This window comes from Lactuca sativa, chromosome 6 (assembly GCF_002870075.4).
Source record: "Lactuca sativa cultivar Salinas chromosome 6, Lsat_Salinas_v11, whole genome shotgun sequence".
Lineage (NCBI taxonomy): Eukaryota > Viridiplantae > Streptophyta > Magnoliopsida > Asterales > Asteraceae > Lactuca > Lactuca sativa.
Window position 1 is genome coordinate 186,619,514 of NC_056628.2, and position 13,115 is coordinate 186,632,628.

The 13,115-nt window shown below is 37.9% G+C and overlaps 1 protein-coding gene across 2 annotated transcripts; it reads right to left on the reverse strand.

The window, feature by feature from the left end:
- Positions 1-551: 551 nt before the first annotated feature.
- Positions 552-5,502, reverse strand: LOC111898832 (probable ubiquitin-like-specific protease 2B). Of its 2 annotated transcripts, none has more exons than XM_023894707.3 (16): positions 5,057-5,502; positions 4,484-4,644; positions 4,262-4,349; positions 4,091-4,140; positions 3,814-4,017; positions 3,656-3,731; positions 3,439-3,550; positions 3,245-3,295; positions 2,986-3,117; positions 2,648-2,848; positions 2,520-2,575; positions 2,336-2,432; positions 2,167-2,257; positions 1,922-2,041; positions 1,296-1,694; positions 552-1,196 (listed from the first exon to the last, which is right to left on the reverse strand). In XM_023894707.3, the coding sequence occupies exons 1-16, from the start codon at positions 5,178-5,180 to the stop codon at positions 690-692; spliced, it is 2,469 nt and encodes an 822-aa protein (XP_023750475.1). In that variant the 5' UTR covers positions 5,181-5,502; the 3' UTR covers positions 552-689. The 2 variants fall into 2 exon arrangements, with proteins under 2 accessions (XP_023750475.1, XP_023750473.1); XM_023894705.3 differs by having other exon boundaries at positions 4,430-4,644.
- Positions 5,503-13,115: the final 7,613 nt, after the last annotated feature.

The following is a 13,115-nucleotide window of genomic DNA, read 5'->3' on the forward strand; positions in this document are numbered from 1 at the left end:
CTTTTCTTCATGAACCATTGAATTGAATCAATGCATGCATTGAATTGAAAACACAAAGTCACGGGTTGGCAGACCCGCTGCAGGCATATATATTCTCAAGTCCGCTGGAGCTGCCTTTCACGGAATTACAAACCGGCGTAACCGCCCTAACCCGCTGTCAAACCGCTCCACGACTCCATTCTCCCTTATGCGTACCATAGTCCATATGTATATACATAACTGTTGATCTGGATGTTTAAATTAAAACTGAATATAAAATATTATATTTTAGCTTTTAAGTTTTAGTTATATTTTTATTCATAATAAACTCATCCCAAAATCCTTTTTGATTAATCTTCAATTCAAATAAATGTCACGTGCCACGTAATATATACAAATATTTTTTTAAGTATAACATATGCATATGATTTTGAAAAAAAAATTGTAACATGTTTGTTAAGCTTTGTAAACTTTAAAAGCATGTTTACCATTTCCACGAGGGAGAAAAGAGTAATTTCGCATCATCAAAACACGTTAAACAATCTATATTTCTTAATCAAACAAATAGACCATTCCAAAATAAAAGTGACACCATGAAATAGAATATCAAATCTAAGTAACAATATATGCGTTCTGAGTTTTGAATGTGCTTTCTAATTGCTTCTACATATCTCGACTCTTCCAAGATAGACCCCAAATTAACACTAGATTCAATTACAAGCGGACCCACCTTCAACAAACGATTCCGTTGTCCGCATCCTTTTGGCAGGATGCTGTTCATCCGATTCCATTCCAGAGGACTCACCGGAACCAGTACATCCGTTCGTTTCCGTTTCCGTTTCCATTTCAGAACGATGGTGTAAAGAGAAAGTAAGACCACCGGCATCGGCATCAATGTTTCCATCGAGCATCTCGACAGGCTCCATCAATGGCAATCTTTGTTCGTCTCTTATCTCTTTGAAGTTGAGTTGTTGTTCATCAATTCCATTGCCATTGCTCCTCCCATTCATGATTTCCAATGAATCTTCACACCCAGAAATTGATGTTTCCGGCGATGTTTCAAACTTGTTGTTTTGATGCTCAAAGTCTTGAGATGAATATTGCAAACTTGAGACTTCGGGTGTGATTCCGTTCTCTTGTCCGATTCCAATTCCAATTCCGATTCCGATTCCTGTCGGAGCATAAACAAATTCTCCAACACTGGTTTCCACATCTTCCTGTGTTTCAAGAAACCAATTCACACACAAACACACCAATATGAGATGGGTCTAAATGACTATTTTACCCTTTCAAACAGAATTATAATTTACAAATACCTGGATTGGTGGCATGAGGGGATCTTTGTAGCCATCAAATGTTGTCTCGTTAAAAGATGGAAACCGCATGGCCAAAAAGGATCCTTGTTCAAATCCGGGTTTTGAAGATATGGTGGGATCCACTTCCACATCACTTGTTATAGATAATGATGGCAACAATGAAATTTCAATTCCATCATCAGCATCTGCTGCTTGAGAAGTTTGACCATTTCTTGAAGGACTGTTGTGTCTGTGTATCTCTCCAAAGAAATTGACAGCTGTCGCCACTTTATTGGCAGCAGCCATGGATGATGGAGCTTCAGCTTCATCATAAGGTTGTTGTAGGAGATCATACACCAGTCTCTGAATAACCACCCTTTTCAAGGATGCATCAGCAGGTGGAAACCAATCCGCATTTAGCTGAGTCACATTCACAAACAGCAGCTCACTTAATTTTTACATAAATGGTCCCTGTGCTTTCTGAGTTCTCACATTTAATCTAAAAACATAACCTTTTTCAGTTTTGGTCCTTATTTCAAGGTTTATGGGACCAAATCCGACGATATGAAACCTTGAAAAAGGTTTCAATTTCTAATTTACCATTGATTTTAATAATAATATAAATAATAACAAACATTTTTACTTACAAAGTGGACACTTTTTGTGATTTTAAATGGATTAAAATTAATCGGGGCTTGCTCCAAGAAAAGTTCTGCATAATGGAGTAAGAATAAACCACAGTCGAATGAATTCGGCTGCTGTGGTAACTGCAAAAACAACACAAAATTCAGATTTTAGAAATTTAATACAAATTCACAATTTTACCCTCGTATATTTTTCCTTTCCATTTCTCAAATATTTTTGAAACATCATTTATCCAGATAATACATACCTCAAGTGAAATAAAGCGTAGATTATCGAATCTTGAAGATATATCTTCAGATGCCTCCTGCTGCCTCCCTTTCCACTCTTCTTTCAGATAGCTAGAATGGCATATTTAAAGCTTTATAATTTAAAAATAAAATAAAATGTTTATATAATAATAATAAAAAAAATGTTACCTTTGCATAAGACCTTTCAAGCCAGTATGACTACCTCTGATAGGATCCATATGCAGAACACATGGCACTTTAAGCAACTCAGTAACATCTTCTTCATCTATAAACCAGATTATGACATTAGAAAAAAGGGATAACCATGCCTCATAACATACATGAAGATGTCAAAGAGAAATGACAGATATACCCTTGTATGTCGCGACTTCCCCAAGATGACACATCACGATAAGACTCCAATGATAGCTGTTAAACAACAGAAATAATTGTCAACTGCTAAAATGAAATGTCTAGAAAGCAAACTGATTTCCAACTTACTTGTAATTTACAGGAATAAAGACAAAATCTTTCTCAAAAAGATTAACTTTTCGTGTCCACTTTCTTACGCGTTGAAAAGCTGTTTTCCCTTCAAGGGCATCAAGAGGTTCTTTTTCTGGGTCAGCTAGCTTCCGGAAGAAAAAACTATTGAAAAAATGAAACCTCTGTCTTTCTTCAGGCCTGATTTTGTTCTTCAAGTATCTATCATCAGTTAGAAATTTAGAAGACAATTTCATATGTAATGATTTCTAGTCTGATGTACATTTTAAGTTTTTATATTTGTAATATGGATTGTTATGAAAGTAATTTATTCCATCAAATAAGTAAGATAAACATACTTGACATAAAAGTCAATGATAGTGTCATTGACAAAAGTGTCTGGTAGCAGCAAATCAACATCTCTCTTACTAATGGAAACAGCATCAACATCTCCTTTTGGATATATAACTTCTTCAAAAGGCTGGTCAAAACTGCAAATCATCCAATGAAATATAAAATCCATGTAACTTTTATTAATTTAACAAAAGGGGTGTTAAAGTTAACACAAGGATCAAAATTGATATGAAACTTTGCCAAAAGAAATCTTTTTGCACTTACTTGGGAAAATACTTTGTAAAAGGTGCTTTGATTTGTCCAAGAACAGTGTCCCTGCAACAATAATCCCATATGAATATACCAAGTTACTTAATTAAGATTCAAATAAATGAGTGATTTAATGAAATAAAGATCAAGATTGATAATAATTCAAAGGATAAAAACCGAAAATTCAAAGATGTTGCCAAAAAACTCACTCTAACTCAAGCATACTGCTCCATAAAGTTTTGTATGCAACATTTAAAGTTGTGATTGCTTCTTGTTTCCCAAACCAGTTGGTGCCCATGATTGCAAACTTCAATTCAGCACCTGAATTACATAAAATAGACGTATAATTATTCTTTAATTGAAAAATGGACAGGTAAAACAATACGAGAACACTTTCACAAAAAAATAAAATAATGATTATCTAACCTGAAGTGCATTCAACATTTTCAGGCTGTAATGTATCTTCAGTAAGTACATGAATTGTCACCATTGCCATCTCAACCTGCATAAAATTCAAAGTACAATAATTCCAAACCCTAAAGAATAGGGACATAAATAATGTTAAAAGCTCAATGTGGTCTTACCAGCTCATACCAATGAGATTTGATATGAACTAAATCCTGAATATCCCACTGTAATTTAAAGATTTTGTCATCTCCATCTACAGTTGAACCTGAACCCTCTATTTTGATGCAACTGCTAGTGAAAGTTAAAACACAATCTGTACAATAACTATCACCATACACCATATGATCAGGATAGAAGATGACTGCTAAATCTTCGGTGTCCTGTAATCATTAAAAAGAATACTAAAAGTGAAAGACAATCCACAATTGAAACATCAGTCAAAAGAGTGCTCACCATTTCCAATTCATCCGTGCAATGATCTGAAGGTGATCCGAAGAAAACACCTGACAGAAAAGAATTTTAACATTTAAATGGATAAATCAAGGTTTATTAAACCAGTAACATAAGGGCCCCAAAAATTGTCATGGTTGAAGATACTTTCAAGTAAAAAGATACAACAGTTACCATCATCTTCAGCAATACCACAAGAAGTTGATAAAGATCTCTGATACAGATTTCCATGTTCATGTGGATCCACATTAGCTGCTTCATCCTACAGCCAGATCAGTTTATGTTAGCAAGCTTCAACATTTATGGACTTTTGGATTTTAAAGATGAATCGTTAACATGTACAGGCTCTGATGAATTTAAGTTGCAGTTGCTAGGTAAAGCTGATGAAGTGCATACAAGAATCTCTGCTTCAGGGACTGCATTAACATCTGGTCCAGATAAATTAATTCCAGATCCTGAATGACATACAGGAAGTTCTTGGATGACACTAATAGCATCAACTGAATCAGGTATTGCCTCATCTTCAATTTTTTCTAAATCGGGTTCAGGGAATTGTTCTGCAAAAAGTAACATCATATGAATAAGGTACCAATCAAGCAGAAGAAGATCATATTTGCTGACAGTTTAATGTTGATTGTATTGAAATACAAACATGGAAGATGATTAATCTCCACCAGGAAGATATATTTACAAAAATGAGACAATAGCAGGGTCTCTGTATAAAGCAAACCACAAACGATGCCTTCAGTCTTTTTTTTTCTTTTCTAAAGTTAACATAATATTTTTCACAAAGAAAAAAGATTCAATAATAGAATTCCAAAGTTGAAAATCTATCTGTTTGAGCTCAAACGTCAAATTGCATCTCTAGTTAAAAGCGGAAGTAACACATATTACCACGAATAAGCCATGAATCAAGTTCAAGAACACAAAGATCACCAACATATATGAGTTTAAGAAGCGAGAACTTACTAGTCTCCATGAATGTACACTGGTCAACGGTATCATTCAAGTTTTCTACCTTGCTCATAATTCTAACAGCAGGTTCAGGAACATCGGACTCTTCTTTCAAATCAAGAGCTTCGAAATTCGTCATTCAATCAGTATTCATATCTCAAACTGTATATCGCATTATAAATACACCAAAGTTCTCAGAGTAAGCGAAAGGATGAATGAATTTTCCAAAAGTGGGCAACCAAAATTAGGGTTTTCTCCGACAATCTTGATGACGGAGCAATACAAAAGCGAATTGGGGGAAATATAGGGGTTTAAGAAACTGAGTTATCGGGTTTGATCTTCCCGGAAGGTGTGATGGTAATTAGAAAAGAGGATGATCGGAGCAACTAACACGAAGAAAGTGAAATTGAGAGCAATGTCTTGTGGTGCCGTTCGAGCTGCAAAGAAGGGAAAAAAGGCAGGGATAATGACCGGTTAAATGGTAAAATTAAAAATGGTGAATTTCTATGCACTTTATAAAAAATTTATTTGGTTAAAATATTATATATATATTTAAAGATTTTTTTAACAATTTAAAGGGAAAATAACTTATCAGGTAATTATGTTTCAAAATCGTTCAAATAACATCATTTATGTTTGATGTTTGATTTGTTTAAAAAACACCATCCAAGTAAAGTTTTTGTACAAAAAGCACCAACGAACTACATACTTTGTTCAAATTTCATCATATGGTATTCGGTAAAAGATAATTAAAGGAAAAAAACAAAGAGGAAATGACTCTGGAGTGTAACTATGTTTTAAAATTGTTCAAAAAACATTGTCGAAGTTTGATCTCTTCAAAAAACATCATCCAAGTAAGGTTTTTGTACAAAAAAAAACACCAATAAAACTATACATTTTTTTTTCAAAGGTTACCCACAAGTAACCACCTCTTGTAGGTTAAAGGATGACTTGGCCTAATTATTGGTGTTATGGTATAATAATTAGTAACATGACATTAGTTGATATATCTTTCCTTTAAAAATAGAGCTTCTTCAGGAACGGACGACTGAAATTTGTGAAAACAATGGGGTAAATGTCCATAAATCGCTCAAGGAATGAGATTTATAAAAATCGGAAGATGCATAATAGTTTACAATTCATTCCAGTTTAGTCATGACCTGTAGCTAGGCGAGATGTACACAACAAGTAGATTTCACCACACTACAAATATGCATAAATATTAATCAAGACACTATTGTAGTCGCATTACAAATTAGCATGCATATTAAAAAAATGTATTGCTCAAGATTGTTATACTACCCGTAGCAAAAACTTACACACACACACACACACACACACACACACACACACACATATATATATATATATATATATATATATATATATATATATATATATATATATATATATATATATATATTCAAAAGACGAATCACATAACCAATCAAATATATAAGAGAAATACATGATAAGGATTTCAGTTAAAGTTACAATTCGGTGGTGTTTTTTGAACGATTTTAAAACCTAGTTACCCTCCAGAGTCAATTTTTTTTGTCATTTAATTATTTTTACCGGTAATTTTCGATTACCTTAAGGTGAAATTTGAACAAATTATGTAGTTCATTGATGTTTTTTGTACAAAGGCTTTATTTTGATGGTATATTTTGAACATATCAAACTTAAATTGTGCTTTTTAAACGATTTTGAAACATGGTTATAAGTCATATTCCCTAATTTAAAACAATTACTGCATTTTAGAGTCATAATTTAAAAAAAATACCTTGAATATAAAAACTCTTTGTTACACCCCCACTCCAGGTATAAAATTTAAAGCTTATAGTCACATTCTTAGACCTACTCGATGAGTTGGATGCCCCAACTCGTCGTGTAGAAGCAGACCAGGCCACGACACCACGTAATTTATGAGGTCTACTCGATGAGTTGGAGGACCCCAACTCGACGAGTAGGAGCTGAATGGAAAAACCCTAATTTTTAGGGTTTGCACCTTATTTAAAGGACTTAACCCGCATCCTTTGGCCTCCTTTATCACCTCATTACCCAGAGAAGGAAACCCTAGCCGTTCTTTACTACTCATTTGTGCTCGTGAGGCTAAGAGAGTGTTTTGGTGCATTGTTGAAGAAGTTTTAAGGTTGAGAAGCTTGGAATCGGAAGGAGCTTGTAGATCCAACATCTACATCATTTTGGCTTCCATTTGTAGGTAACAAGATGTTACCTTGATCATTCTAGTGTTAGATCTCCTTATTCTTGGGTTTAAGGCCATTTTTAGCATATTTGTGGATCATTTCGGGTATTGGGCATGATCTGAAGTTGTAACTTCAGATCTGGACTCCTCTAAGTCCTTATAGTCATAAAGTTATTGAATTTATCAAGCTTTGGACCTTCTCTTTGGCTTAAACCTCTCCCTTAGCTTGGTTTTGGCATTTAAGACCTTGCATGCAGGTAAAATTTGCAAGTTTATGTGGAAACCATGCCCTAGGAGGCTAGATCTGCAATTTAGAGCCTTGGTCTTGCTTAAAAGCATCTAAACAAGAAAGATACTGAAGAGACTCGATGAGTTGCATGGTCAACTCAACAAGTTGGATGAAGATTGCCTGTATTGGTTCTTCATGGACCCGACGAGTCAGTGAGATGACTCGACGAGTTAATTAGGGTTTTTCTCGACATTTGGACACTGCATGGACTCGACGAGCTGTCTGGAAACTCGGCGAGTCAACTAGGGTTTTCACGATTTCTCGAGTTCTAGAAGAACTCGACGAGTTGGGTCAACATGGACTGTTGACCTTGACTATTGACTTTGACTTTGACCAAGACTTGACCAGTTTGACTTCTGGGGGTATTTTAGTAATTTGGGAATTTATGAAAGTGGATCATTGGTAGGTATAAGTGATTGAGTTTGGAGCTGTATTTGGGGAGTTTGACATTTATCATCCCGAGCTACTTGTGAGGTGAGTTGTCCTCACTATACTAATAGGGTCGAAGGCACCAATGCTGACCCTTTTCGGATTTGTATTCGGGTTTATTGCATGTTGATATGCTAGTGACCTGTTAGGTCGGTATCATGGTGTATAGGATGATGCTATGCTAGTGACCTGTTAGGTCGGTATCATGGTGTATAGGATGATACTATGTTCGTGATCTGTTAGGTCGGTATCCTGGTATATAGGATGATGCTATGATTAGTGATCAGTTAGATCAATTTTACTGTTATATATGCTAGAGTATGATATTTATGTGCACATGATTGTTTGATTTAGGGGTTGGGTTGAGTCAGACCTGCTTTGTGCTGAAGGCCAACATACCCAAGGCGGACCAGATAAACTGCAGGCCCGGTAGGGAATACTAGTCAGGCCAAAGGCCCGGTGAGTGGTCCGAATAGGCTAAAGGTCCTAAGAGGCGGTCCAGATGTGTCGATGGCTCAAAGAGCAGTCCAGATAGAATGATGGCCCTGTGAGGCAGTCCAGTCAGGCTGATATCTGATTATGCGTGTTGTTTGTTTATATGATACAATTATGGTTTGTATGGTGTTGGTATTTTGGGGGGAAATTCACTAAGCTTCCGGTTTACAGTTGTTGATTATGTTTCAGGTACTTATGATGACCGCGGGAAGGCGAAGGCATGATTATGCACCTCCTTATATTTTTATGATTTGATTATGGGATACTCTGACATGAAACCATTTTGAAAACAAATTTGTAATAGTTATTGGTTTTTAAATGATTTAAAAAGTTTTGAATTGACATGATTTTTATGGGTGTTACAAGTTGGTATCAGAGCCTTGGTTTGAGTGAATTGGAGGAAACACTCGTGTGTATCCAGTCTCTAACTAAGGACAAGATTTTAAAATAATATTTCAAATGGTTTTCAAAATACTAAAGGAGGATGCAAGTGTACGATCAGCTGGAGCCAGTAAGTAGACCCCAAAATACCTTACGGATTATTTGATTTTGTGATATGTTAGAACAACATGTTAGTACTAGGCTAGGGATCTTCAGGAATTGCATGATAAAATTGTATGATTATATGATGCCTGATAGCCTAGGGTTTTTCCTTATATGAAATTGACATCATTACTGTAGTTGCTTAGTGTATGCATTACGACTGTACATAATTAAGATCATATAGCCTTGGAATGTTTTATTTGGCCTTATTTTATGTTCTTGTTTGATGAAGGGCTTGGGGTAGTATCAGGTATTCGAAAGTCTATAGGGTCCAACGATATGTATGACTAGCATACACGAGTGTTGCAGGGTTGGTGGAAGTTTCATGGGTGGGTTGTGCGGGGTCAGTAGGCAAGTTACAAGATATTTAGCCTTCCTTTAGGAGTGAGGATTGAATGTGTACCATGCTTATGTATATTGTTAGGGCGTTGTGATGATACTTGAGACAAATATGGGTAAGTGTGGAGGGTAGTATGGGCCCGTACTACTGAAAGCACAGGACCCATACGCATAGCAAGGAAGTCACAACCCCTAGGGCTTTGTTGGGAGTCGGTTCCCAGATTATTATATGGAATTTCTGATATCTTCTTGGTATATTTTTTTAGCATGGTGGTTACTAGCCGCTTTGTGACTAGATCCGGATCAGGATCAGGAGATGGCGGTCAGGAGAGACCCGCAGTGCCCGAGGTCATTGGTCAGATGAGGTCGGATGAGTTGGACGCCAGGATTCGAGAGATCCTACATGATGAGGTTGCTACTCTGTTCTGGGCATAGTTGTCGGAGATGTTTGGGTCTATTAAGACTGTCATGGTTGAGTACTTTGACGAGCGCTACGCAGCCATTGCTGAGACGACTCCACAACAACTTTAGCAGTTGTAACGGCAGCAGGGGGAGGAGCTAGTCAGGCTTTTCAGTACCGGGACTTCGATAACACGAAACCCCCAACTTTTGTGGGGATTTAGGACCCGATTATAGCCATGAGGTGGCTATCCGATGTGGAGGGATGCTTCTTCACATGATCATGTCCTGTTTACCAGAAGGTCAGATGTGCCCTGAATTTGCTGAGGTCTGGGGCAAAGGACTGGTGGAGGTCGATGACAAGGTCCTACACTAATGATCAGAGAGTTCCAGTTACTTGGGAGTAGTTCAGGGATATGTTCCACTCTCTCCACATTCCACTGGTTGAGTGCGAGCAACTGGCACATGAGCTTCTGGATTTGAGGCAGGGTGTGGAGATGGTGACGAAGATCACCCGTATGTTCACCGAGAGGGCGATGTTTTGCGTGGAGTTTGCTTCTGAGTAGGCTTAGATGACACGTTATCTAAGCATGCTCGAGACTGACATCTGACAGTTTGTTGCTACCCAACGTTGTGATATATTGCTGGAGTTAAAGGAGGCCGCTAAGCGGCGTGAATTTGAGATTGAGTTGCAACTGTGGGAACAGAGGCAGGCCCTGGCGCAGTCGTAGCCTGCGCCAAAGCGGTCCAAGACCATTGATTCTATATATGGGGGCTAACGCAGCCGTACTTGTGGGAAGTGCGGGAAGGGTCATTCAGGAGTTTGTAGATCGGGTAGTGTGTGCCGAAAATGCGGCAAGGAGGGGAACTTTGCGAGGGATTGTCGCCAACCAACCCCGATTTAGGATACGAGGATCTGTTACCACTGCGATCAGGTCAGTCACATGAAGACCAACTGTCCACTGCTCATTGCCAGGCCGGCGCAGGCTCCAGCGCCAACTACACTGAGGATTCGTGATGGGAGTCAGGGTAGAGCAGAGCGTTCGAAGGCTTGGGGACGCGCCTTTCAGCTTACAGCCGAGGAGGCCAGGACATCACCAGATGTGGTTGCTGGTATGTTTCTATCCCTTATCTTGTTGATTATATTTGTTTTATGCTTATATGTGTTTGTACCTATGATTAGGTATATTTTTAGTGAACTCCTTCCATGCTTTGGTATTATTTGACTTGGGGGCAAGTCAGTCGTTTGTCTCTTTATTGTTTAGTAGGGAGTTCGGTTTGACTGTAGGAGAGCTAAAGTGTCCGTTGCGAGTCTCTATCGCCAACAAACACGGGGTTTTTGCTTCTTTGGTCTATCGGGGTTGCGTTCTGGAGATCTTCGGGGTATCTTTCCTGATAGACATGATACCGATTCCCATCGGGGATGTATGTGTGATTGTGGGTATGGACTAGTTGAGTCGCTTCGGTGCCATGATTGACTGCGAGGGTCATTGGGTGGTAGTTCGAACTCCAAGTGGGGGAGAACTGATTATCTATGGTGTGGGCACCAGATTGGGTTCAGGGTTTTGCTCAGTTGCCAGGGCTCGGCAGAATATTCAGCAAGGGTGTGCAGTTTGCTTAGCGTATGTGGTGGATATGCAGGTCAGGAATCAGGTTTTGGTTTCGGATGTTCCAGTTGTTAGAGAGTTCGTGGAGGTGTTTCCGGAGTTACCCGGAGTGCCTCCGGAGAGGCAGGTCGAGTTCAGGATCGACCTAATGCCAGGTGCGACCCCTATCACCAAGGTGTCATACCGATTGGCACCACCCGAGACCCATGAGTTGTCATCTCAGCTGCAGGAACTATTGGGTAAGCAGTTCATCCGTCCGAGCAGTTCTCCGTGGGGAGCGCCGATACTCTTCGTCAGGAAGAATGATGGTTCACACTGAATGTGCATTGATTACTAGGAGTTGAACAAGTTAACGGTGAAAAACAGTTATCCACTCCCGAGGATAGATGATCTTTTCGATCAGCTGCAGGGAGCATCTTGGTTCTCCAAGATAGACCTGAGGTCCGGATACCATCAGATTAGGGTTAGGGAGGATGTGTGACATCCCCATTTTCATGGCCATAAAAGACCGATTTGTTTATGCTTTGTTTTATAAAATCAGAGTAATCCTTTGATTAAAAGAGTTGCGAAATTTGTTCCCAAAACAAAATATGATAAGAATTTATCAAAACATTTCTTTAAAGAAATGTATTTTCAGTAAATAACAAAATTTCGGGATGTCATGTTTCGATACAGACCAAAAGTATAAACAATATAAAATAGAACTTACAACAGTTATTTATAACTACTGATCTATAATCCAAAATCTCTCGTCAAGTGCACCAACTTATACTCTTGTGTCATTACCTGTAATGTAAAGAAAATTAAGTGGGTCAGGCTTGGGAGCCTGGTGAGCATATAGGGTTTTCAACCCATAATAATATAATTATTAAGTTTAATCATTAAACAATCAACCCAATTACCCATTCCCCATTATCTTCTTTACTCTTAAGGATCTATCCTAAGAATCATCTATCCTTCATTTATTAATTCCTAAGGATTGACCTAAGGAATAGGCACGAAGTCCATTGTTGCTCGAGGTTCATACATCAAGCACTAAATCCATAGCTACCAAGGTTCATCTTTACAGTACTAAATCCATAACTACCAAGGTTCTTCATTAGGCACTATGACAATAGCTGTCAGGGTTCTTTATTAGGCACTAAGAAAATAGCTGTCAGGGTTCTTTATTAGGCACTAAGAAAATAGCTGCCAGGGTTCTTCATTAGGCACTTAGAAAATAGCTGCCAAGGTTCTTTATTAGGCACTAAGACAATAACTGCCAGGGTTTTTAGAGTACACCGATTAACATCAAGTCCACTAGTGTTCCACAGGACTGTCTAGAATAGTCCGCAGTTGTCATCCCTACTCTGCTGAATGACGGGGGCCATCATTTGGGTTAAGGTTTCACTTATTTTTCACCTGTCACCCTCACCTCATGATCTATATCATCTTTCGTCTCATCCTCAAACTAATCTTTCATCACACACCAACTATTTCATCTACCCATGTTCTACCCAACATATTTATAGATATAAATTACATATATAGTTTAAATCATATACAAACCTGTATAAAACATTCATCCAACATCCATCTCAAATAAACAAACAATATATAAACACATAACACGTATTTCTTAGCAAATACTTCATATATATATATATATATATATATATATATATATATGTGTGTGTGTGTGTGTGTGTGTGTGTGTTAAAAGAAAGTAACTACACACTCACTTGATAAGACGATTATCGGACAACACCTCGTCTCTTAAAACAATCG